This window comes from Tribolium castaneum, chromosome 1 (assembly GCF_031307605.1).
Source record: "Tribolium castaneum strain GA2 chromosome 1, icTriCast1.1, whole genome shotgun sequence".
NCBI classification, from domain to species: Eukaryota; Metazoa; Arthropoda; class Insecta; order Coleoptera; family Tenebrionidae; genus Tribolium; species Tribolium castaneum.
In genome coordinates, this window is record NC_087394.1 from 6,718,117 (window position 1) to 6,743,727 (window position 25,611).

Sequence of the window (25,611 nt, forward strand, 5' to 3'; positions counted from 1 at the left end):
GCATTTTTTTATTTTTGTGAGCGTTAATATATATTTTTTTTAATAATTTAATAATAATTTATTTCTATCAATTTATACAGATGTAGTAACAAAATTGATACAAAAAACGTCAGTATTATACACAGAAATAACAATAATATACAAATAATTTTAAGACATAAGTCAAAAAACCTGTCTATTATAGAATTCATTTAAAGTATATAGTTCGAGATCCAAAATGTAGTCAAATATTTTCTTTTTAAATAAATTTAAATTACAAGGTGTGCGTAGATGCATAGCTAAACTATTGCATAGTTTTATTCCTGCATAATGAGAATTTTTTTCCGTCAGCGTGAGTTTGTGTCTTGGATACTCTAAGTCTACTTTGCAAGTGTTGTACTTATGGTCGTTAGTGACATTAAATAGTAGATTCTGTTTAAAGAAAAATAAAAGTAATCTATAAATGTATAAACCAGTTACTGTTAAAAAGTTATTGCTTTTAAAGATGTTCCTACAAGTTTCATTATATTTTAAGTTAAACATAGTTCTCATGACTTGTTTTTGAGCAACAAATACTTTTGACATCTTTCCACTTTGTCCCCAAAATATTATACCGTAGCTTAGTAATGATTGAAAATTATCGAAGTATATTATTCTTAGTTGTTCAATGTTAATGTATTTTTTTAAAACACGTATTGTAAAATGTACTGAGTTTAATTTTTTTTTTAAATTATCTATATGATTAGTCCAACTTAACTTATGGTCAATGCATATTCCCAGAAAATTATTTTCTCTATTAATTCAATTTCTTTAGATGATATTACAATTTTATTCGGTTTTTCTGTATTCTTGTGATTACATATTGCAAAATAAATGCCGTAGGTTTTTTCAAAATTTAACACTAATTTATTTTCTTTAGTCCAGTTTATTACCTTATTCATGCATATCTATGCTTCTTTCATTGTATCTGTCATATTTTCACCCCCAATTAATATGTTTGTGTCATCAGCAAAGTTAACTGCACTATTGTTGTCTAAGACTGTTAAAATGTTTAATAGGTCGTTTATATAAATTACGAATAATAAAGGCCCTAGTATACTCCCTTGAGGTACACCTTGTTTAATTAGAAGTTTATTTGATGTATATACAGTACTGTTTTTTGTTATTGTGACCTGCTGATACCTATTATTAGCTTAAAAGCACATTATACCCACAATAATTAATATTATAAGTAAGTACACAAATGGTGGATGCGCCGGGATATAGTAAACTTTTAAACATTAGAAAAAAAATTGCTTTTAAAATACATAGATTATCCTTAAAACAAAAAATTAGCAATTTAATGTTTTACTTACAAAAATTAAAAATATAGTTGCGGCCGATAAAAACTAGATTCAAAATTTAATTTTTCTAATTGTGTTTTTGTGATAAACAAATTATTGAGCCCATATTAATTATTAATGCGGTAAACCTGCTACCTAAAATAATTAAATAAAAATCTAAACAATAAAAAACACAATAAAGAACAAATCATCATGATGCGAATAGAAAATTTTCAAATTTTTCGATGATAATTACATCAAATGAAATGATCGAAGTCGCAGCAGGAAGATGCGTCTGCGCCCTTATATCGGGCGTCGCTTTGTTAGATTTGGTCCAGCATTAGTGAAGCTGGGCGAGCGCCATGAGCGTCACCAACGTCAAAAATATTGTTTTGTTGACGTTTTTCACTATTAGTGTATCGGCCACTGGAGATAAAATTCCCTTAGGTAAGTAATAATCCATTAAACATGGAAGCTTTATGTTATCTTCTACGAGAAGACAAACGTCAATCCAATTTAAGTTCTTAATTCCGCCACATTTTTTTTATTTGAGTGGCTAATATTATTATTAGGTACCTACTTTTTCTAAAAATCAAGGGTTGCATGACACGCACCTTGTATTAGAAAAAAAAATAGTAGACCACTGTATATTATCATTAAGGGTTAATAAGTTAATTAAAATAATGAATTTTGTTCAAATTAATCAAGAACTTTTGTAAATACGAATATGTAGTTAAAACGAAATTTTTATAATTACGTTACTTGACGGCAAATTATGTTTCCGGCTATAATAATGTGTGTTTATGCACGCGCACGGTCATAATCTACCATTTATTCACCAATACACACGTGACAATTTTCAACGTTATAGTTTAAATCTATCAAACAATTAAATATTTAAGAAAAATATAAGAAAATAAATAAAATAACGTTTGTTACAAAACTTAAAAAAAAAATACAAAAACAATTCGTAAACCATTAATTCTTAAAATAAGTCCAAAATGTCCTTCTCTGACTTGAAAAAATATTTTACAAGATGCTTGAGCTAGAAACCAAATCTAGAAAAAAGTATCTTTTGTGATGTTATAGCTGAATCATCCTGTATTTTAAACTTTTTTTTTTATTGAGAAAATAGACAAAAGTTGTAGTAAATTATCGTAATAGAATAGTCAAAGATGTAAAATATCTTAAAATTCAGTAAAAAACGAAACCGAAAAATAAAGAAAATAACGATTTGAATAAAAATAATGATTAAAAAATGTCGAACCAACTTTCGAATGATGATACACCACATAAAAATGAATTCAGATTTAATCACAAGCAGTTTATTTAATTTTTTAATTTTAATTGTTGCACAAAATTTTTATTGTTGTTGGATTGAACTCACTTTTAAATCTAATTAAGTAATTGAAGTTTAAACTGTGGTGAAAAAAATTTAATTAACTGAATAAAATATTAGAAACAAAAATATTCTCAATAAGTATGATATGTTTTTAAAATTAAATAAAATACAAAATATTTGAGACAATTAGAGAACCCTATTTATTTTATGACAATATCGTGTTTAATAAACTTAACTTTCGGTAATTTTTTGTACTAAATCTACTAAATCAGTGTTTAATTGCAAACTCTAGTTGTAGGCAAAGCCAACGACATCAAAATATCCTTACAAAAAGTAATCTAAAAATGTTAAATCACGATTTTTTTAATAGTTAATTAACAGTTTCATTTCTAGAGGTTACAAACGAAATAACCATACTGATGATTTTTATAAAATTTTTGTCATAGTAAATTGACACACTATAATTAGCATAAATAAACAGCTAAAAAAAATATTACTTCTATTATTTCTATTTACTTATATTATATTTACTACTACTATCTAGCTATATTTATCGTTCAAAAAAAAACTTAAAAAAATGCAAATAAAAAGTTTTTTTTATAAAAAAATATATTGCTGTTAAATATTTAATCCCAATGTACATGTATGTAGTGGTAAATTTGTCTTAACAGTGCTAAAATTTTATTATGGATTATTATTATTTAAAAAATAAAAAAATAAGTGTTGATTCAATTAATGTTTTCAAAATTCACCCAATGTTCTAATTAGAATTTTTGGTTGCATCTTAGACAGAAGTAGCCCTCTATTGACTCACCTTGTATTTTTTCAGAATATTCTCTAATTTTTAATAAGTAAAATTAGTAATATTAAATATTTGAAAAAAAACGAAGCAAAAATGTTTTGTGTAAACAAACTGTAGCTACCTAGGCCCCAAAAAATTATTGTGTAAGATAAAACATTATTCAAACATCGCAATTTTTCAGAATGAAATTATAAATATTAAAAAAAAATATCCTCAGCCAGTCTATCATTAATTCATAATATTGCTACTAGAAGACGTCTTATGATATCAATAAAAGCTATAAGTCTTATGACAGTAAAATTAAACTGCATTTTCTACCCTTATCTTTATAATAAAAGAAAAACTATGGTCTGACACAAATTGTAAAAATTTTCTGAAAAAAAAAAGAAACAAATTAAGTATTTATTAAGTTACGTATTTAACATTTAACGATTTTTCAGAGTGTAATTATAAATAATATAAAAATTGTTTTTACTGGCTTAATATTTATCAAGTGCTTTATTAATTTTGACCAAAAAACAAATGTAAAAAATTTCTGAAAACAAGAAAAAAAATTTTATTAAGTACAAAGTATTTCAGCGATTTTTTAGAATGTATTAATAATTATAAATAATAAAATATTTTTTTTCATTGATTTAACTTTTATTTATAGTATATAATTAATTTTGACCCAAAAAAATTGTCGAAAATAAAAAAAAAATACAAAATAAATATTTATTAGGAAACAGTAAAAACAAATTTTTCACAGATTTTTTTTTAAATGTACGTAAAGGCATAAAAATTGTGTCAGATAAAAAATCGATTTTCTTGGAAAATGTCATAAAAATCAATAACAAAACAAAATACGTTAATTTTACTATCAATATCAGTCGTTTCTTTTCTACGACTGATTGTGTTAACTTGATTAAATTCTTTAAAAAATCAAAAATACCCTCTAAGCAAATGACAATCTCTTTCATACACAAAAATAAAATTTATAAGCTACTAAGCTGCTTTAACACAATTGTAAGTTTGACCTTTGTACGAACACAATCGTATGTAGAAAATTGAGGAAAAGTTTTCGCTAACCAAGGATTCAGCCCAGAAATGAGATTTACTGCACGAACAGTGAAAGAACAAACCAATATAGGGGGAAAAGAGTGTTTCGTTTTCCTTGAACTGTTTCAAGTTTTCTTTATCCAAGTTGAATCTCAACCAGGAAGTCTGGCTTTTTAAAGCAAATATTTTTAAAAAGTTTTTTGTAAATCAATAATTTGAAACATTTCTGCCAACATTTCTCTAAATTTTAGCATCATTTCTAGAGAAATTTTTTAACTAATTAATATTCCTGAAAGCTTCTATAGTTACCCAATTGTCCTTATGTATAATTTTCACTGTCTATCTAATTACATTTTGAAATAAAAAATTAACAATGAACTGTAATAATAATAATGTTTAGCATAATTTCTCGAAATTTTTTTAACTAATTAATATTCATAAAATCCTTTACAGTTCCTCAATTGTCCTCATGTATAATTCTCACTGTCTATCTAATTACATTTTGAAACAAAAAATTAACAATAAACTGTAATATTAATAATATTGAGCATAATTACTCGAGAATATTTTTAAATAATTAATATTCTTGAAAGCTTTTGTAGTTTCCCAATTGTCTTTATCTATAATTCTCACTGTCTATCTAATTACATTTTGAAACAAAAAATTAACAATAAACTGTAATAATAATCATATTGAGCATAATTACTCGAGAATATTTTTAAATAATTAATATTCTTGAAAGTTTCTATAGTTTCCCAATTGTCCTTATGTATAATTTTCACTGTCTATCTAATTACATTTTGAAATAAAAAATTAACAATGAACTGTAATAATAATAATGTTTAGCATAATTTCTCGAGAATATTTTTAAATAATTAATATTCTTAAACGCTTCTATAGTTCCCCAATTGTCCTCATGTATAATCCCCACTGTCTATCTAATTACATTTTGAAACAAAAAATTAACAATAAATTGTAATAATAATAATAATGTTTAGCATAATTTTTCGAAAATTTTTTTTACTAATTAATATTCTTGAAAGTTTCTATAGTTTCCCCAATTGTCCTTATGTATAATTTTCACTGTCTATCTAATTACATTTTAAAACAAAAAATTAACAATAAATTGTAATAATATTAATGTTTAGCATAATTTTTCGAAAAGTTTTTTTACTAATTAATATTCTTGAAAGTTTCTATAGTTTCCCCAATTGTCCTTATGTATAATTTTCACTGTCTATCTAACTACATCTAACTACAAAAAATTAACAATGAACTGTAATAATAATAATGTTTAGCATAATTTCTCGAAATTTTTTTTAATTAATTAATATTCTTGAAAGGTTCTATAGTAATTTTCACTGTCTATCTAATTACATTTTGAAATAAAAAATTAACAATGAACTGTAATAATAATAATGTTTAGCATAATTTCTCGAAATTTTTTTAACTAATTAATATTCTTGAAAGCTTCTATAGTTCCCCAATTGTCCTTATCTATAATCCTCACTGTCTATCTAATTACATTTTGAAACCAAAAATTAACAATAAACTGTAATAATAATAATGTTATGCATAATTTCTCAAAAATTTTTTTTACTAATTAATATTCTTGAAAGCTTCTATAGTTTCCCCAATTGTCCTTATGTATAATTTTCACTGTCTATCTAATTACATTTTGAAACAAAAAATTAACAATAAACTGTAATAATAATAAAGTTTAGCATAATTTCTCGAAATTTTTTTAAATAATTAATATTCTTGAAAGCTTCTGTAGTTTCCCAATTGTCTTTATCTATAATCGTCACTGTCTATCTAATTACATTTTGAAACAAAAAATTAACAATAAACTGTAATAATAATAATATTTAGCATAATTTCTCGAGATTTTTTTTAACTAATTAATATTCTTGAAAGCTTCTATAGTTTCCTCAATTGTTCTTATGTATAATTTTCACTGTCTCTCTAATTACATTTTGAAACAAAAAATTAACAATAAACTGTAATAATAATAAAGTTTAGCATAATTTCTCGAAATTTTTTTTAAATAATTAATATTCTTGAAAGCTTCTATAGTTTCCCAATTCTCCTTATGTAAAATTTTCACTGTCTATCTAATTACATTTTAAAACAAAAAATTAACAATAAACTGTAATAATAATAATGTTTAGCACAATTTCTTGAGAATTTTTTTTACTAATTAATTTTCTTGAATGCATCTATAGTTTCCTCAATTGTTCTTATGTATAATTTTCACTGTCTATCTAATTACATTTTGAAACAAAAAATTAACAATAAACTGTAATAATAATAATGTTTAGCATAATTTTTCGAAACTTTTTTTTACTAATTAATATTCTTGAAAGCTTCTATAGTTTCCCCAATTGTCTTTTTGTATAATTTTCACTGTCTATCTAATTACATTGTGAAAAAAATAGCAATAAACTGTAATAATAATAATGTTTAGCATAATTTCTCGAGAATTTTTTAAACTAATTAATATTCTTGAAAGCTTCTATAGTTCCCCAATTCTCCTTATGTAAAATTTTCACTGTCTATCTAATTACATTTTAAAACAAAAAATTAACAATAAACTGTTATAATAATAATGTTTAGCACAATTTCTCGAGAATTTTTTTTACTAATTAATTTTCTTGAATGCTTCTATAGTTTCCTCAATTGTTTTTATGTATAATTTTCACTGTCTCTCTAATTACATTTTGAAACAAAAAATTAACAATAAACTGTAATAATAATAAAGTTTAGCATAATTTCTCGAATTTTTTTTTAAATAATTAATATTCTTGAAAGCTTCTATAATTTCCCCAATTGTCCTTATGTACAATTTTCACTGTCTATCTAATTACATTTTGAAACAAAAAATTAACAATAAACTGTAATAATAATAATGTTTACCATAATTTCTCAAAAATTTTTTAAATAAATAAAAATTCTTGAAAGCTTCTATAGTTACCCAATTGTTCTTATGTATAATTTTAACTGTCTATCTAATTACATTTTGAAATCAAAAATTAACAATAAACTGTAATAATAATAATGTTTAGCATAATTTCTCCAGAATTTTTTTAACTAATTATTATTCTTGAAAGCTTCTATAGCTTCCCCAATTATCCCCACGTGTAATTTTCACTGTCTGTCTAATTACTTTTTGAAAAAAAAATATCGATAAACTGTAATAACTTCGTTTTAGGTGCAATATTCGAGCAAGGCACTGATGAGGTTCAAACTGCATTCAAGTTTGCAATGTTAAACCACAACCAGAACGTCACGGCAAGACGTTTCGAACTACAAGCGTACGTCGACGTCATAAATACAGCAGACGCTTTCAAATTATCAAGACTTAGTAAGTTATCGATCTACACAAACTTTTAGTTTAAAATTTCCAACAAGCATTTATTTATACCGCAAAAAGAAACAAACAACGTGTTTATAAAACTTGCCGGAAAACACTACGTTAAGGAAATAAACCAACGCAATACCGCGCCAATAACTAAAAAAAGATTCTGTTGACTTGACAATAAATTCTGTAATTCTCTTTCAGTATGTAACCAGTTCCAGAGAGGCGTTTACTCAATGTTGGGAGCTGTTTCACCAGATTCCTTCGACACGTTACATTCCTACAGCAACACTTTCCAAATGCCCTTTGTCACCCCATGGTTCCCTGAAAAAGTCCTAGCCCCATCATCGGGTTTCCTGGATTATGCCATTTCCATGCGGCCTGAGTACCACCAGGCTATTATAGACACAGTCAGATATTATGGCTGGCCTAAAATTATTTACCTTTATGATTCAAATGACGGTAAGATGGAAAAGAAAATATTGTCGATAGATTTCTTGAGTTGAGAGTTAATTTTAGGTCTCCTCAGATTACAGCAAATTTATCAGGGTTTAGTGCCGGGAAGTGAGAGTTTTCAAGTGTCAACAGTTAGAAGAATAAGCAATGTTACGGAAGCTTTACAGTTCCTGAGAGGACTGGAGGAACAGTCGCGATGGGAGCATAAATACGTAGTGCTCGATTGTTCTGCAGATATGGCGAAAGAAATTGTCGTTAGTCACGTTAGGGATATTGCGTTGGGAAAAAGGACCTATCACTACTTACTGTCTGGTTTAGTAAGTTACAAAAATAATTAAGGCCATAATTGTTTTTTTAGCAGCGAAATTTCAAAAATTGAATTAACAAATTTTTCATTAACAATTTAAAGAAAAATGTTTATAATACTATTAATGTAATGATGCGAAAAGAATGGGAAAGAAACTAGAAAAAATATTAGTTTTGGACAAAACGTGAATTAACTGAAAACTGGAGATGCGATAGATGATTTTCCATCATCTGTAACAACTTACAGGGTGACCTTTTTTGTTATTTAAAATATTGCGATTCTGTTTTCATTATCCGATAGAGCGACTTAAAGTCCACAGACCAAAAATGTTTTTATTGTACACAGGGTGTTGTATACAGGGTGGTTAACCAAAGTTACATTTTTTTAAATGGAACACCCTGTACATTTTTACATGATTAGATTCTACGCAAAAAAATATGTAATTTTATTCAAACTATTATGGGTCTATCTCTTTTCGTTTCGGAATTATTCAACTTTTCGTTATCAAAAAGACCAATTTTTGAAAAATCGCTGCAAAGTCGCCTGTAAATATTTTTCGGCAAATTTGCAACAGAAAAATTCAGATTACCTTGTAGTTTTAGGAAATAGTCTACTTTTACTTGAAACACGGAAATAATGTACAGGGTGTGCCAAAACGCAAAAAGTTGAATAACTCATTTTTTTTAATGGAACACCATGTATTTCTTTACATGTGTCGATTGCATTTTTCATAAGCTTTCTATTGATATGCGGTTTTTATAGCAAATTTACAATATTTCTTAAAGTGTTCAAAAAAATAAAAAATAATTTTTTTATTTATTTTATTAATAATTCTTGATGAGTGAAATTCATTTATGTATCAGGTAATAATTAGATTACTTGTGTAATTAGTCAAAAAATTTATTACTATTTGACTATCAGATTCTAGGCTAACAAATTATCTTGTAATAAAATATATTTTTTTGAACAATTTCGAAAAATATTTTAAATTTGTTATGCAAACCCTATACCGTTAGAAAGCTTATCAAAAATGCTATCGACACATTTAATAAAATACAGGCTGTTCCATTTGAAAAAAATGAGTTATTGAACTTTTTACGTTTTGGCACACCCTGTATATTATCTGCGTGTTTTAACTAAAAGTCGACCATTAACTAAAACTACAAGGTATTCTAAATTTTTCTGTTGCAAATTTATCGGAAAATATTCATAAGCGACTTTGCAGTGATTTTTCAAAAATTGGTCTTTTTTATAACGAAAAGTTGAATAATTCCGAAACGAAAAGAGATAGACCCATAATTGCTTATATAAAGTTACATTATTTTTTGCGTAGAATCCAATTATGCAAAAATTGATAAGGTGTTCCATTTAAAAAAATATAACTTTGGTTCACCACCCTGTATACAACACCCTGTGCATAATAAAAATATTTTTAGTTTGTCATGGCAATATTTCAAATAGCAAAAAAGTTATAGACCGATTACACACCGCTGGGTCACCCTGTATAAGTTATTCATACACAGAAAATATTTTTTAAACGAATTGTTATTGATTATTTTGTAGTAATTTTTCAATGTTACTCAAACATCGGACTACGGCAAAATCCAACTTTTTAATTGGAAGACAATATTATTGGTTTAAATTTACTTTGATATTTTTTCGGTAAAAAAAATCACTTTGTTATAAAGCTTTTTAATGATAAATTATAGAAAAATTACCACACCAAATGTCATATTAATAAAAAATTTCTCTGAAATACCTAAGATTTTGTCAAAATATCTAGAAACTGTAAACAATGTTCTTTACTGCAAAAAAAATTCAATAAATAAAAATAGAAGAATGAATGAAACAAACACTAAAGCCTCCGAATTAAACGTAGAATGTAAAAACTTAGTTGTATTATAAAATTTTTAAAGTTCATACTTTATTATACTGACTTAAAAAAAGTACTAATAACCACACAGAACTCAGCATTTGCTATTAAAAATACTTAATTTTTTGTCTAATTCTGTGAAATTTATTCCGAGATTTATTGTTATTACGAAATAATTTATTATTAATTATTATTACTAATTCATATTTAAGCGAGCGTTTGCAACAAATCACATTGTTTTTAATTTTTGAAAACGTTTGTGCACGTTTTTGATTTTACCTAAACAACAGCGAGATTTTGTCCAAATAATAAAAATATACAATTAGGTTGAAATTATTTGTTGAGAGCCATAAAGCCATAAAGCTTCTATTGAAAGTTAAGTGATTTTGAGAGATTTTATTCAAAGATGAAAAAAAAATCACAGATTTTGGGTAAAAGTGTTTTGCATCTTTTAAATGTTAAAGCATTTTTTGAAACAAAAAAACTCTATTAGGTTCCGAAATTTCATTGTAATACGAGTAAGTTAAACAACCCAGCTTTAGATCCAGATTTATGCCCTTGAAAATTATGACTGAAATGATGATTGGTTATTTATCTTCATCAGACTTTAACTATTATTTCTTTCTATTTTATTTTTCTTTTTTAAAAAAGTCAGTGTCAGTAATTAACTAATAATCTTTTCGAGTCTTTATTATTTCCTTCGAATGTTTTAGTTTTTTCAATTTTTTAAATGTTTATGTACGTATTTAAAGTAGAAAAACGACATAATTAAATCCCAAATTATTTTTTTGCTAATTGGCATATTATGTTAAAACTGTTGTAAGTCAAAAATTCACTAAGTTCCTAAAGCTTTTGCAAAATTGTCCAAAAATGATACTGTTCAAAAGTTTGTGTTCACTTTTATGAACTAAAGTTTAAGTTTAATTTAAAAATTTAAATATTTCTTAAGAAATATCGGTCAAACAAGCCAAAAATTCCAATTTTAAATTTTCAAATTTTTTGATTAATGTACTTAAAACAAATAGTAATGAAAATAAGAATAATAAATAATTATTAATTATATAAAAAAAAGATCAAGGTAAACAAATTTTTGAAGTAATTTTTGTCTAAAATATCATTAATGATAACAACCCTAGAAAGAAATTTTTGCATATTTTTTTTAGATTTTAGTGTAATTAGTAAAAACAAAAAAACACATTTGCTCTTACATTTTATTTAAAACCTTCCGCTATACACAACCTAAACATTTTTTTTTTTAATTTTCTATTTTTCATATTTAGACTAAATTCATAATATGTATAAAAACTGTATTTAATTTAAGAGGTAGTCTTTCGACGTATCTGGTAGGCAATAAAAGTGCCTCCTTTACGTCATTCCAAGGTTTACAGATCATTTCTTTACTTACTGTTAATGTAAAAACCCTTCTCATTGAGGTACAAGAAAGGTCATTATTTTTTTTAAATCGCAAAAAATTCTTTAATCCTTACAAAAGCTTTCTGAACAAGTTCTGAACACCTTTTTTTTTAAGTCTTTGCTTTCATGTTAATTACTAATTAGTTTATTGAGTTCATTACAGACAAAGTGAAATGTTTGGCTTGTGGTCTCGTCTTCTTACTCTCAGTACTAATATTTATATATTTTTTATTTTATATTTAATTTCTTTAGATTAAATTTGTACCTGCCTTTAACTTTTACGCTCCCCTCTAAAGTCTAGAGGTTAGAGGTTTTAATTACAAATATTCATTAATTGATTAAATTAGATCTTTTTAAGACACAACCAATTAAATTTTTTGCCACATCTGTGACCAGAAAAAAATAAAATTACGTCGCCCTGTCTTGGTTATTATTTTTATTATTATTATTATTATTATTATTATTATTATTATTATATTCTGTGTATAATGCTTTTTCCAGTTTTCTAAAAATGTGAACGGTGAAAAAAATAACAGAACAGAAATATAAATTTAGAAATTTAGAAAGCACACTAAAACATATCCCCTTTTACCTTAAAGAAGTCGAGAAAATATTTATTTTTTTAATAGGTGATGGACGATAGATGGGAGAGTGAAGTAATCGAATACGGCGCAATTAACATAACTGGATTTCGAATAGTTGATAGTTCCAGAAAGCACGTCAAAGACTTTCTGGATAACTGGAAAAAGTTAGATTCTACTGGAAGTCAAAATACTGGCCGGGAAAGTATCTCGGCTCAAGCTGCTCTTATGTACGATGCTGTTTTTGTCCTCGTTGAAGCTTTTAATAAATTATTGAGAAAAAAACAAGACATATTTAGGAATAATATGAGACGAGGACAAATTTTTAATAATGGGAGCAAGGGTTTAGACTGTAATGCGTCCGGAGGGTGGGTTATACCATGGGAGCATGGCGATAAAATTTCGAGATATTTAAGAAAGGTAAGTACAGTATTATAAACTAATAAAGAAATTAACAAAAATGTTAACAACTAAAAAAAATAGAATAAAGATAAATTAATGGAATTACCTACATACATGTAGTTATTTATTGTTACAATTTTTTACACGTTTTAATTTTTTCTAAAATAAAAAAACACACTTTAGTTTTCAAAAACAAAATCATACCCAGTTTAAAAAAATAAATAAATAAATCAGAAACTAAATAAATGAGTTAAAAAGTAGTCTTTAAATTTTGTAGGTAGAGATTGAAGGATTGACTGGAGAGATCCGTTTTAGTGAAGACGGCCGACGACAAAATTACACTCTTCATGTTGTCGAAATGACCATAAACAGTGCTATGGTCAAAGTAGCAGAATGGAGCGACGAGACTGGTTTTACACCAGTTGCTGCTAAATACATTCGGCTAAAAAGTAACGCTCAAATTGAGAGAAATCGGACTTATATTGTTACAACTATTGTAGTAAGTTGACCAAATTTTGATTATTTCTGTACCTAATAGAAGTAGGTAATACATTAAAAAAATTATCTTTCAGGAAGAGCCTTACATAATGTTACGCTCACCTGAACCTGGAGAGACTTTAAGTGGAAATGATCGTTTTGAGGGCTATTGCAAGGATTTGGCAGACTTGATTGCCAAACATTTGGGAATTACGTGTGAGTAGAATAAAAATATCTGATGGTTTTATTCCAAATTTTTTAATTTTTACCCAAAGTAAAAGCTCTTTTAAAGCTCTAAAACTTAAAGCGCAGAGTGTCAGTTTTGCAATTTAATCTCTATTTATTTAACCTGAAATTTTATAGTTTTTTCTGTTTTTATTTTTCAGTCACTTAGCTTCCCAGAGTCTTATTAGTTTCACAACTTTGTAATTTTTTAATCTCTTAGTTTCTTATTAATGTTTCAGAAAATCACGCAGTCTTGCAGTTTCTTAGTCATCGTCACAGTTTCAGTTTTTCAATTTTTAATTTCTTTCTGTTTCCTGTTTTTAGTTTTATGATCATTTCCATTCCCAATCTTTTCAGTCCTTAACTATCTTAAGCTTTTAGTCTTACAGTCCTTAAATTCCGCAATTTCAAGTGTTTTCACTCTTTATAACGACAGTTTTTTAGTCTTTTACTTCCCCAAAATCTCGATTATCAAAGTTTTTCAGTTTTTTAACTTCTTAAATCTGAAAGTTTTTTAGTACTTCAGCTTTTCAGTTCCTAAATTAATTAACTTTTCAGTCTTATAAATTTTTTGACTCGTAGTTTCCTATTTATTTGTTTTGTGATCACTTTTATGTTCAGTTTATTAATGACTTTATTCAATGTTTGAGTTTTTCACTGTTTCAGATTTTTGTGCCTAGATGTCTCAGCTTATCAGTCTTTTCACCCTTTGTGATAGTAAACTTGAAGTCACGATTTTTTAATTTCTTAGTCATAGTCACAGTTTCAGTTTCCCAGTTTCTTATATTTCTTAAAATGTTGTTTTCTCAGTATTTCAATTTTTTAGTTCTTAATTTTTTCTTGTTACTTATTTTTTAGTTTTATGATATTTTTCATTATCAATCTTTTAGTCGCTCTTTTCATTGCTTATATATGTTAGTTTTTCAGACTTTCTTTCTTCAAATTTCTCAATCTTACATCTTTCACTCTTTAGAACAACAAATTTATCCATTAAGGCTTAATTTTTAAAGTCTCACTATTTTTAGTCTTTCAGGCTAAATCAAAGTTTCTCAGTTTTTTATCTTTACAAATCTAAACGTTTTCGATATTAAAGGTTTTCAGTTCTTAAGTTTGTTAACTTTTCAGCATCTTAGTGTTTAAAATGTTAATTTGTAGTTTTCGGTTTTTGTTCTATGATTTTTATCTATGCTGAAATTTTCATTTTTTTTGAGTTTTTTAGAATTCCAAATTTTCAGTGCTTAGTTTCGTAGTTTTTTATCTTTTCACTTTTAAGGATATCAGTCTTTAAGTTTCTCAAGGTCTCCATGTTTAAATTACTTAGTGTCTCAGTGTTTTAGTCTTTCAGATTAAATCAATAAATTTTCAAAATTTATCAATTTCTCACATTTTTTAAATGTCTGTTTATCAATTTTTAATTTTTTACATTTGAGTTCTAGTTTTTCATTTTCTGTCTTTCGTTCTTTCATTTTCTAACTATTTCAGTTTTCTGAACTCTTGCTTATTAGACAGACTTTCACTTTTTTTTTTTAAATTCAATGTTTCCGTTTCTCAGTTTCTTTCAACTTTTGAGCCTCTTATTTTAAATTCCTTAATTTTTTAATGTGTTATTTTCTACGTTTCTCACATTTGTTCGTCTTTTTTTCAGTCTTGTCAATCAATTATACTTATATTAAAATTTGTAGATAAATATAAAGTTATACAAAATAATTAAAAATATTCTATTATTTGTTATTGAAAATTGAGCCAATGTTAATTTATTGAATTAATATATTTTGTAAAGAAAAAAATACAAATTACGTTGGCATTTTTTAAAAAAGCTCAAAAAATTCATCATCAAATACAAAAAAAAGAAAAGAAAAGAATGTTCTGGAAGAGCTTAAAACTAGAAAATAAAAATAAAATTAATTTAAAAAAAATACAATTTTTAGTATGTTGTTGAAAAAAAGTTTCCCAACAAAATAAATCAAAAATATGCTTCTTATTTAAATAAAAGTGGATGAAAACTGTGACTAAATTGTTAAATTAACAATTTGCAACTTTCAAATAAGAAAAAAAAATATGTTTATCAACAAAAACAAAATACTTAACAAAGTAAAATGTTCGGAGTCTGGTCTATGAATATTTTATTTAATTTTAAAAACCGCGTTTATGAATTAATTTGTTCAAAAAATGTAAATTTTTTCTCTCATTCCTCTTAGTTCAATTTTATATAATGTCAAGAATTAAAAATTTTAGCTACAAACAAAATCTATTCTTAAAAAATTGTGATAGTTTAAAAATTAAATAAACACACTGTTGCGAAAAAATATTGGTAGAATATTTATAGTTGTATTGATTTTCGAATTTTTTTGAAAATTGTTATTGGAATCATCTTTCAAATCACACAGTTGTAATCGTGACCTTAAAATTTTTTGAAAATATCTAATTTCAAAGTTAACGTGACAATAAAAAAAATGTGTTATCTTAATTTATTGAGTTCCTGAAATAAATAATGAGCTCTTCATTGCTGTTAAAGCTAAAATATTGAAAAAAAAAACATTAATTTTTCTAACTTCTTGCAAATTCAGCTTTAACAATTAGTAGCTTTTGAACATAAAACCAAAACTTTCGAATTTATTAAAATTGTTTTTGGAATAATCTTTCAAACCACTCAAGTTGTAATCGTAATTTTAATTTTTTTTGAAACATTCCTTCAGTGTTAAGACGCTGACAATAGAAAAAATGAGTTGTCATCTTAATTTATTAAGTTCCTGAAATAAATAACAAGCTCTTCATCGCTGTTGAAGCTAAAATATTGGAAAAAAAACATTGATTTTTCTAACTTCATGCAATCAGCTTTAACAATTTGTAGCTTTTGAACATAAAACCAAAACTTTCAAATTTTTTAAAATTGTTTTTGGAATAATCTTTCAAACCACTCAAGTTGTAAACGTAATTTTAATTTTTTTTAATATCCCTTCAGTGTTAAGACGCTGTCAATAAAAATAATAAGTTATTGAGTTCCTGAAATAAATAACAAGCTCTTCATCGCTGTTGAAGCTAAAATATTGGAAAAAAAACATTGATTTTTCTAACTTTTTGCATTCAGCTTTAACAATTTGTAGCTTTTGAACATAAAACCGAAACTTTCAAATTTTTTAAAATTGTTTTTGGAATAATCTTTCAAACCACTCAAGTTGTAAACGTAATTTTATTTTTTTTTATATTCCTTCAGTGTTAAGACGCTGACAATAAAAAAATAAGTTGTCATCTTAATATATTGAGTTCCTGAAATAAATAACGAGCTCTTCATCGCTGTTGAAGCTAAAATATTAGAAAATAAGACACTGATTCTAGCTTTAATTTGTAGCTTTTGAACAAAAAAACATTATTTTTACTTTTATTACGATTTTGTAGACGAGCTCCGAGTGGTAAAAGACGGCAATTACGGCTCAGAAAACCACGAAGTGAAAGGCAACTGGGACGGAATGGTCGGAGAACTAGTTCGCAACGTAAGCCCCAAAAATTTTCCACCACCAATTTTTTTATAATTTTTTTACAGGAAGCCGACATTGCCATCGCCCCCATGACAATAACCTCCGAACGCGAACGCGTGATCGACTTCAGCAAACCGTTCATGTCGCTCGGAATCTCAATAATGATCAAAAAACCAATGAAGCAAAAACCGGGAGTTTTCAGTTTCCTGAACCCACTGTCAAAAGAAATTTGGGTTTGCGTGATTTTCAGTTACATAGGAGTTAGTATAGTCCTGTTTACGGTGTCGAGATTTTCTCCGTATGAATGGAGACTCCTCCACCTAACTGGGGAACATAGAGATCCCTCAGGACAACACTCAACACACAATTCCATGGCTAATGATTTTACAATGTTGAACTCGTTGTGGTTTTCGTTGGGTGCTTTTATGCAACAAGGGTGCGATATTGCTCCCAGGTCTATTTCGGGAAGGATTGTGGGGGCGGTTTGGTGGTTTTTTACCCTTATATTAATTTCGTCGTACACTGCCAACTTGGCAGCGTTTCTCACAGTTGAGAGGATGGTGGCGCCGATTAATTCACCAGAGGATTTGGCCTCCCAGACGGAGGTTGAGTATGGGACACTGTACCATGGGGCGACGTGGGACTTTTTCAAGGTTTGTACCAAATTTTGACAATTTTTGTAAAACTGGGTTATGATTTATGCAAGATTTATTATTAATAGTAGAAAAAAAAACTAAACGTAAAGCCTTCATGCATGAATAAGTGTTTTTGTATTTTTTTTGCTTTAGCGGTTTTTCGACTCACTTTATGACTATAAGTAAAAAAAATAAGAGACTTTAGTAGCACATATTAACTTTATTAAATTAAAAATTTCCTAATACAGGGTGCGGTTATTAAAAATATATTTTTACTGTATATTAAAAACAATTTATTACATAAACTAGCGTCTGCTAGAAAACAATTCTTTTATCTCTATGTGTGTGATTTTTTCAGAATGTTTCTAAAATTCTTTGTAATAAAAAGTAATTAATTAATATTAAGTTGAAGATTTTTTCTTAATTATTTCTAATGACTTCTATTGAAGTATTAATGCACTCAAGCTGAAAAAAGACTAGAAATATTATGATAATGAGAATATTTTTGAGAATGTAGACTTTTGGCATTTGTAGATAAAGATAATAATAATGCTAATAAAATTGGTTATAAAAAAAACTAGCAAAAAAATAAACACCAATATGAGGTAAAAAATTAGAAAAACAGAGTGATAGAGAATTAAATTTCCTTCAAAAAAAAAACACAAAATCAAATTATAGAGAGAAAAAATAAGAAAATAAGAAAAACTGAAAAATCATTTTGTGTGAAACATTTTGTATTTCTGTTTAAAATTACTGATTTTAGAATTGCTAAACACCCAAAAATTATAAGATTGAACAATTTTTCACGTTTAGCAAAATAACAGTTGGTACCCAGATAAGTCAATTTTTATAACTTTTACCGAAATCTTTAAAAAAGTAATGTAAAAACTATTATAGCTAAACGTGCTAAAAAAAAAGCACCTATTTTTACAAAATTCTGTAAAAAAAAGACATTTTCAGTGAAAAAAGAAGTTTTCGTTTCTATCATTTTTCATTTAAATAAGTAATTGTGTAGTCCGTTACTTCCAAAAGGTATTTAATAAAAAAATTGTCGCACTAAAGGTTATCGCTTCTGTTTAGAAGTCAAAAGCTGAAGTGTTTTTATTAAAATTTAATGCCTTTTGGGCTTATATTTGAGAGTTTAAAACATCGTTTTAAGTGTATTTGGCAAAATCTTGTAGATATATACTTGTAGATATAAGCTACAAAAGGTATATTTTTATCGTATTTTCAAATAGCGTTTGCTAATTTGGTTTCGATGCGTGTGATTTTCTCAAAATTTTTTTAAAAAAATTTTAAATCCAAATTGATTAATCATTATTAGGCCGCAGTTGTTTATTATTTATAATAATATTTGTTGAAGCATTTAAAAGTTCTTAAGTCCTAAAACTAGAAATTATGTAATAATGCAAAAATTTTAAGGATGTAGACATTTTCCAATTAATATTTTTATTTCGTAAAATATTGTTTATGTTCCTAATAGGTAAAAGTTTATAGGAGTATTTATATTATTCGACATTATTCAAAAATGGTATAAAAAACTTCACACCAAAATAAATATTTAACTTAAAATGATTCTAGAAAATAGTAAAAGTATAACGTCAATTTTTAATTTTAATTTTAATAAAAAAGTAATTAATTAATAAAAATTAAAAAAAATATTTGGTACAATGCGACGTTGAAATTTTCATAGTTTTAAAGCAAAGAGCGTGTAAAATAAAAAAGTGGGCAATATTTTTTCGCTGTTATAGAAATTTTCCAGGTTATTTTTTTTCTTGTTTCAACTGCTAAACGGCCAAAATAGAATACGGTCGACATTTGTTATCAAATTACATAAATTTTTACTTTGGCTAAGCGACATCTCGAGAAATTAAAATATTTACATACAGAAGAAACAAAAATATAAATTTTTCTCCCAAATAAACCTTTAAATCTTTTTTAAAACCAAAAAACGTTGTAAAAGAATTAAAAAACATAATAAAATAAAATTTGTTTTTTCTGACAAATTATCAGCGACAAAGAAAAAAAAAAGTAATTTCGTCGACCGTTTTTGTAAAAAATGACTTATTTCAGAAAAAAAGAGAATTTAATGCACTACAGTTTGCGTTTACTAAAAATCAAAATGAAAAGTAACTCAGTTTTTGATAGAATTTAGCAAATTTTTATTATTGCTTTTAAAAATTTTTACCAAAAATGATGTTCTTGATTAGGAAATATGCAAAAACGCACAAAAAAGCCCAAAAAAAACGTCATTTTAAATCTTATTGGCATTAAAATCTCGTGGACATGTTAAACAAATATTTTAACACAAAAACGTACGCTAAAATCACTAGAAAAAACAAAACAAAGTCATTTTATACTTAAACATGTAATTTCACAGTCGGTTTACGTAAAATCTCCAAGAAAAAATGTAAAGTTTCCAGTGAAAAATTTATCGTTTACGTTCAAAAACACACCAACAAGGCTAATAGTATAAGTACATTTTTGAAATTAAAATGTCATTTCTTAATAAGCTTTAGGATAATTTTCAAAAAATATACCTTTAGCAAAAAAAATTGGAAAAAAAATAATATTTTCAGCTCAAAAAGCGTGTCAAAATTCTTGTAGAAAGCTTTCGAGAAAAACTTTGCACAATAATTGTCTTTTAAACTGGAAAAAGCCACAAATAACCTCATCTTTTACAATTTTCGACCTGAGTAATTCTGACGAAAGCTTATATTTTTTTTGTGAAAAAGAGATGTTCAAAAAAATAAATAAACAATAAACAAATAAATAAACAACATTAAATTCGTCCTCACGTTTCGAAACTTTATTGTATCATCTTCAGACAAAGAATTTTTGCTAGTCGAACATGTGAGGCATGGCACAGTCACGAAAAAGTTTTTTTAATGTAATTGATCCTCAGGTTTTTCTTAGCATATTAAAAATTTGATGGTCAAAGTTTCTTCTTTTTTTTGAAGCAATTAGTAAACTAGTTATAATTAAATCAATTTTAAACAATTTGGTCTCAAATTCTTGACTAGAAACTAAATTTTGTGTTGAAGCAATTAGTTTTTTGAAGCAATTAGTAAACTAGATAAAATTAAATCAATTTTAAACAATTTTATCTCGAATTTTTGACTGGGAACTAAATTTTGTGTTGAGCAAGAATTCAAAATTGTTCCACTTTGAACTGACATTTTGGAAAAATAACTAATTTTAAAACTGGCTTCTTGCAGAGGTCACAAATAACCCTCTACTCAAAAATGTGGGAATACATGAATTCGCGGAAGCACGTTTTCGTCAAATCGTACGATGAAGGCATTAGACGTGTTCGGACCTCAAAGGGCAAATACGCCCTTTTGATCGAATCGCCCAAAAATGACTACATCAACGAGAGAGAACCTTGCGATACGATGAAAGTTGGACGAAATTTGGATGCTAAAGGGTTTGGAGTTGCTACACCTTTGGGCTCGCCTTTGAGGTATTTTTTCCTTTAACTAAGACTAAAATACTTATTTAGAAAAATGCTTTATTTCTAACAGAGACGCTATTAATCTAGCAGTACTGAACTTGAAAGAGAACGGCGAACTAACAAAACTAATGAATCGGTGGTGGTACGACAGAACTGAGTGCATTCACGACAAACAGGTTTTTTCACCTTTTTTTTAGTAATTTTAACATTAACATATTTGATGCTTTCTTTTAGGACGCAGCTAGAAACGAGTTATCTCTAAGTAACGTCGCTGGAATTTTCTACATACTGATCGGAGGTCTTATGATAGCACTGGCTGTTGCTCTGATCGAATTTTGCTACAAATCGCATACAGAAGCCGTGAGAGCGAAAATTCCGCTCAGTGATGCCATGAAGGCGAAAGCTCGTTTGACGATTGGCGTCGGAAGGGATATTGATAATGGAAGGGTAATGACATTTTATAACTACTATAAAAAACACATTTACATAAGTGTCGCATCAAAATTATACGACGCTGCGTTTAATTATTCACATTTTATTTCAGACAAGCAGTAAAATATTTCATTGTGTCTGAGTCACTGATGCTAAAAGGCAGCGAAACGAGAAAAATAAATTTGAAAAAAAAATTACAAATTAGTCTAGTCATTTTTTTAAGAACTTTCTATTTTTGAAAATATAAAAAAAAAATTTGGTACAGCGAAAGGCAAAAAAATAAATTGAAAAAAAACTATTTACTATTTAAAGAACTTAAAGTACTTTTTTTAAACAATCTAAGGAAACAATACTTTGGTCTCTTTAAACCATCACTAATTTAAATCGTTACATTTTTACATTTAATTATTCACGTTTATTTTCAAAAAATTAGTACTAAATACATATGCATCTAACAGAAACGCCATTTTATTAAATTTTCACATAAATATATTTCCATCAATTAAAGTTAGTTTGATATTAGGCAAACTTCCCAAAAATTTTTTTTTTGTAAAAACATCGGTAGCAGCACATTTTGTTTGTTTTCGTTTAAATAAATTTTGTTATAAATTATTGTTTTGTTAAATCTCAGTACGATCTCTAAGAAGAAATGTAAAGTTTACAGTGGAAAATTTACAGTTTACGTTCAAAAACACACCAACAAGGCTAATAGTATAAGTACATTTTTGAAATAAAAATGACATTTCTTAATAAGCTTTAGCATAATTTTCAAAAAATTAACCTTTAACAAAAAAAATTGGGAAAAAATAATATTTTCAGCTCAAAAAACGTGTCAAAATTCTTGTAGAAAGCTTTCGAGAAAAACTTTGCACAATAATTGTCTTTTAGATTGAAAAAAGCCAAAAATAACCTCCTCATCTTTTACAATTTTAGATCTGAGTAATTCTGACGAAAGTATATATGTTTTTGTGAAAAAGAAATGTTCAAAAAAAAAGCATAAACAACGTCATTTTCAATCTAATTAAATGATTTTTTGCCCATTTTGAGCAAAATCTCGCAAAATACTGTGAAAACAAAGAAAATATTAAACTGATAACGTGCTAAAAACTTTTCAAATGAGTGAATTTTTGGAGTGAAATTGAAAAAATACTATTTACTATTTAAAGAACTTAAAGTACTTTTTTTTAAACAATCTAAGGAAACAATAGTTTGGTCTCTTTAAACCATCACTGATTTAAATCATTACATTTTTACAATTAATTATTCACGTTCATTTTCAAAAAATTAGTACTAAATACATATGCATCTAACAGAAACGCCATTTTATTAAAGTTTACATTAATATATTTCCATTAATTAAAGTTAGTTTGATATTAGGTAAACTTCCCAAAATATTTTTTTTTGTAAAAACATCGGTAGCAGCACATTTTGTTTGTTTTCGTTTCAATAAATTTTGTTATAACTTATTGTTTTGTTTAATATTTTAATCAAAATTTTGTTATCTTCTGTCTAAAGACGAACTTAATATTAACTTAATTATTAATTTGAGCTTTCCGTACAATAACTAAAAAATAAAAAAAAACTTTTTACAGGTATACCGAAAAAAGTTATTCATTGAAGGATAATACAAATGGGTGTTATAAAAATTGTGTTTAAATTTTGTAATTTTTAAATACGATCAAAATTGAAGCTAGTTTTAAATTATTTACCAGGTCAATTACTTCATAACTCTTATTTTAATTACTGTCTGTCTCATTCCTAATTATTGTGTTTAAAATTGCAGAATGTTAAATGTTAAACAAGCGAGTAAAGTTTAGGAATGTTTCAGAAGTTTAGCCTTAATATTTACAAGAAAAATATAATTTTTTGCTAATACTTAGTATTATTTTTTTATTAAAATAATTATGAAATATGTAGCCAGTGGTGCCAACATAAGACTATTTAACGCGTCCGTTAATATAAAAAAGAATAGATTTTATAAAGATTGTGTCAGTACAAGTGATTCCTAAAAAAGTTAATTTCAGAAATTTCAGAATTTTTTTCAGAAATGAATAATTCACACGTGACATGTTTTCGTAAACTATTTGAAGATTTGATTTCTTACTAACTTCTCTGGAAACGAAAAAATCGACTTTATTTTTTAGAAAACTGTTTTTTTTTAATTTAGACAGATATGTGTGGTTAAGTTAACATTACAACAGTTAGAAATCTTTGGTAGATTTATAAGAAAGCGTTTTTTTTAGCAAGAATTATGAACGGTTGCACTATTTGGAATTAATTGTGGTAGAGATTTCAGCCTGTTTACAATTTAAGAAAAAAAAAGAAACATTTAAAGCTTTAACAAAAGTATAACAAAAAAAAAGAAAAAGTTTCATACAAACACATCAGGTCAGGTCAGGTCAGGTCTGGTGACCTCTTCACTTTGCAAATTTAATTTTTTTCTGAATTTAAAATATCTTAAAAACTAGACATTCCGTTTTTGTAATTTTTAGATATATATTGAAATTAATAGCAAATGTCTACAAAAAATAGAGTAAAAATTAAATTAAAATACAGGCTGATTCAAAAGTACCGAGTGGTGATAAAAATAAATTAAAAAATTCCCATGCCTTTTTTTTACGAGTTACAGCTTTTCAAAGTTAAATTTTTATGGTAAATTTATGGCACTTCAAATTATAGTATTTTTTTACTTTAGTTAGCAGAAACGTTGCTCTTGCAACATTAAACAAATACCTACTAAAAAATCAACAATTAATGTTATACCATACAATTAAAAAAGTTGCAACTTCGAAAATAAATTGAATTCGAAGTTATAGGAAATAAAACAGCAACATCGGTGCCGCTGCTAAAAAAAAATAAAAAATTAAGTTGTTTGAAAAAAAATCCGACTTCGTTTTTGTAAACAACTGAACGAAAGTCCAACAATTAAATTCTCCTGTATTATTTAATTTTAAATTCTTCAACAGAAGCGTCATTTATTTAAATCACTCCTCACTTAGAACTAATACAAAATTAAAATTTCACTTAGTGAAGAAATTTCTTATAAACAGTTTACAAAAAAAGCATAAATCATTTTATAGTGTAAAATAATTTTTACAATATTTTACCTAAATCTGGATATTTTCGTTTTGTTACCACAGGATGTAAATAAATGTAAATAAAACTTTGTTCTTAAGAAAAAATACGTGTCTTAGTTAATATATTATTTAAATTAGTTATTATATTAAACAAAAAAAAGTAACAATTTTTACAATTTTTGTAACAATACGACAAAAATTTTTTGGTATAAAAAAATGATAAAAAATATTTAACAAATACGATACGAAAAGACAGATCAATACCACAGTCAACAGTGTTAACAAGAAATTTTAGACTAAAAAGACGCTGAAAAATAACTGATAAATCGGCTAAGTGAAGTCAAGACGCTAGTTTAGATTTCTTGAAACGTTTGTTAAAAATTCTAAAACTGAAAACTTTTTTAACATCATTTTCTTCTCCCTGTTCTGGATAAAAAAATCGCAAAATTTTTATCCCATGCAACGTAATCTGCTTCCATATGACTATACAATGTTAATCCTAATTTATAAAAACTTTTCCAAACTAAATTCTAGTTTTTATTAATAGAGAACCTGTTGAATTCTAAAAATAATTTAATCGAAATATGGGTTCTAAACTACGTATCGTTATCAATAACGTAATCGAAAGTCCACCAAACACTATTTATACTCGTATTGTACCTTCCACTTTTAAAATTTCAATAATTAAGCCGTTAAACGAATATAGTTAACACACTTTTCGAGTAATCAATTTTTCAACTTCCAGTACTACACTCCAGCCAACCAAATCGCCGGTGCTAACGAACAGGAGCAAGCCCACAGCAACACTCACACTCAAGTGTGAAGCCCAAAAATACCAATTTGTAAGAGTTGACGTTTTCATCGTTACCATATCTCATCGCGTGCGTCACATTAATTGTAATATTTTTACTTAAACGTAGATTGTGTCAATTTAGACTGTGGCTATTAAATATTACCTGTTT

At 26.4% G+C, this 25,611-nt stretch overlaps 1 protein-coding gene across 1 annotated transcript; it reads left to right on the plus strand.

The window, feature by feature from the left end:
• The first annotated feature begins 1,604 nt into the window (after positions 1-1,604).
• LOC657222 (glutamate receptor 1) lies at positions 1,605-25,611 on the plus strand. The gene is made up of 13 exons (XM_963693.5): positions 1,605-1,748; positions 7,695-7,847; positions 8,046-8,303; positions 8,361-8,614; positions 12,520-12,891; positions 13,151-13,372; positions 13,446-13,566; positions 16,972-17,066; positions 17,117-17,704; positions 20,905-21,149; positions 21,211-21,316; positions 21,375-21,587; positions 25,395-25,611. The coding sequence occupies exons 1-13, from the start codon at positions 1,664-1,666 to the stop codon at positions 25,470-25,472; spliced, it is 2,790 nt and encodes a 929-aa protein (XP_968786.2). The 5' UTR covers positions 1,605-1,663; the 3' UTR covers positions 25,473-25,611.

Excerpts from the sequence above, each read along its gene's own strand:
- LOC657222 (XM_963693.5), top strand. The coding sequence starts at position 1,664 with ATGAGCGTCACCAACGTCAAAAATATTGTTTTGTTGACGTTTTTCACT. Across the intron at positions 13,567-16,971 it reads CAAACATTTGGGAATTACGT|ACGAGCTCCGAGTGGTAAAA; the intron begins GTGAGTAGAATA and ends ACGATTTTGTAG. Across the intron at positions 21,588-25,394 it reads GGGATATTGATAATGGAAGG|TACTACACTCCAGCCAACCA; the intron begins GTAATGACATTT and ends TTCAACTTCCAG.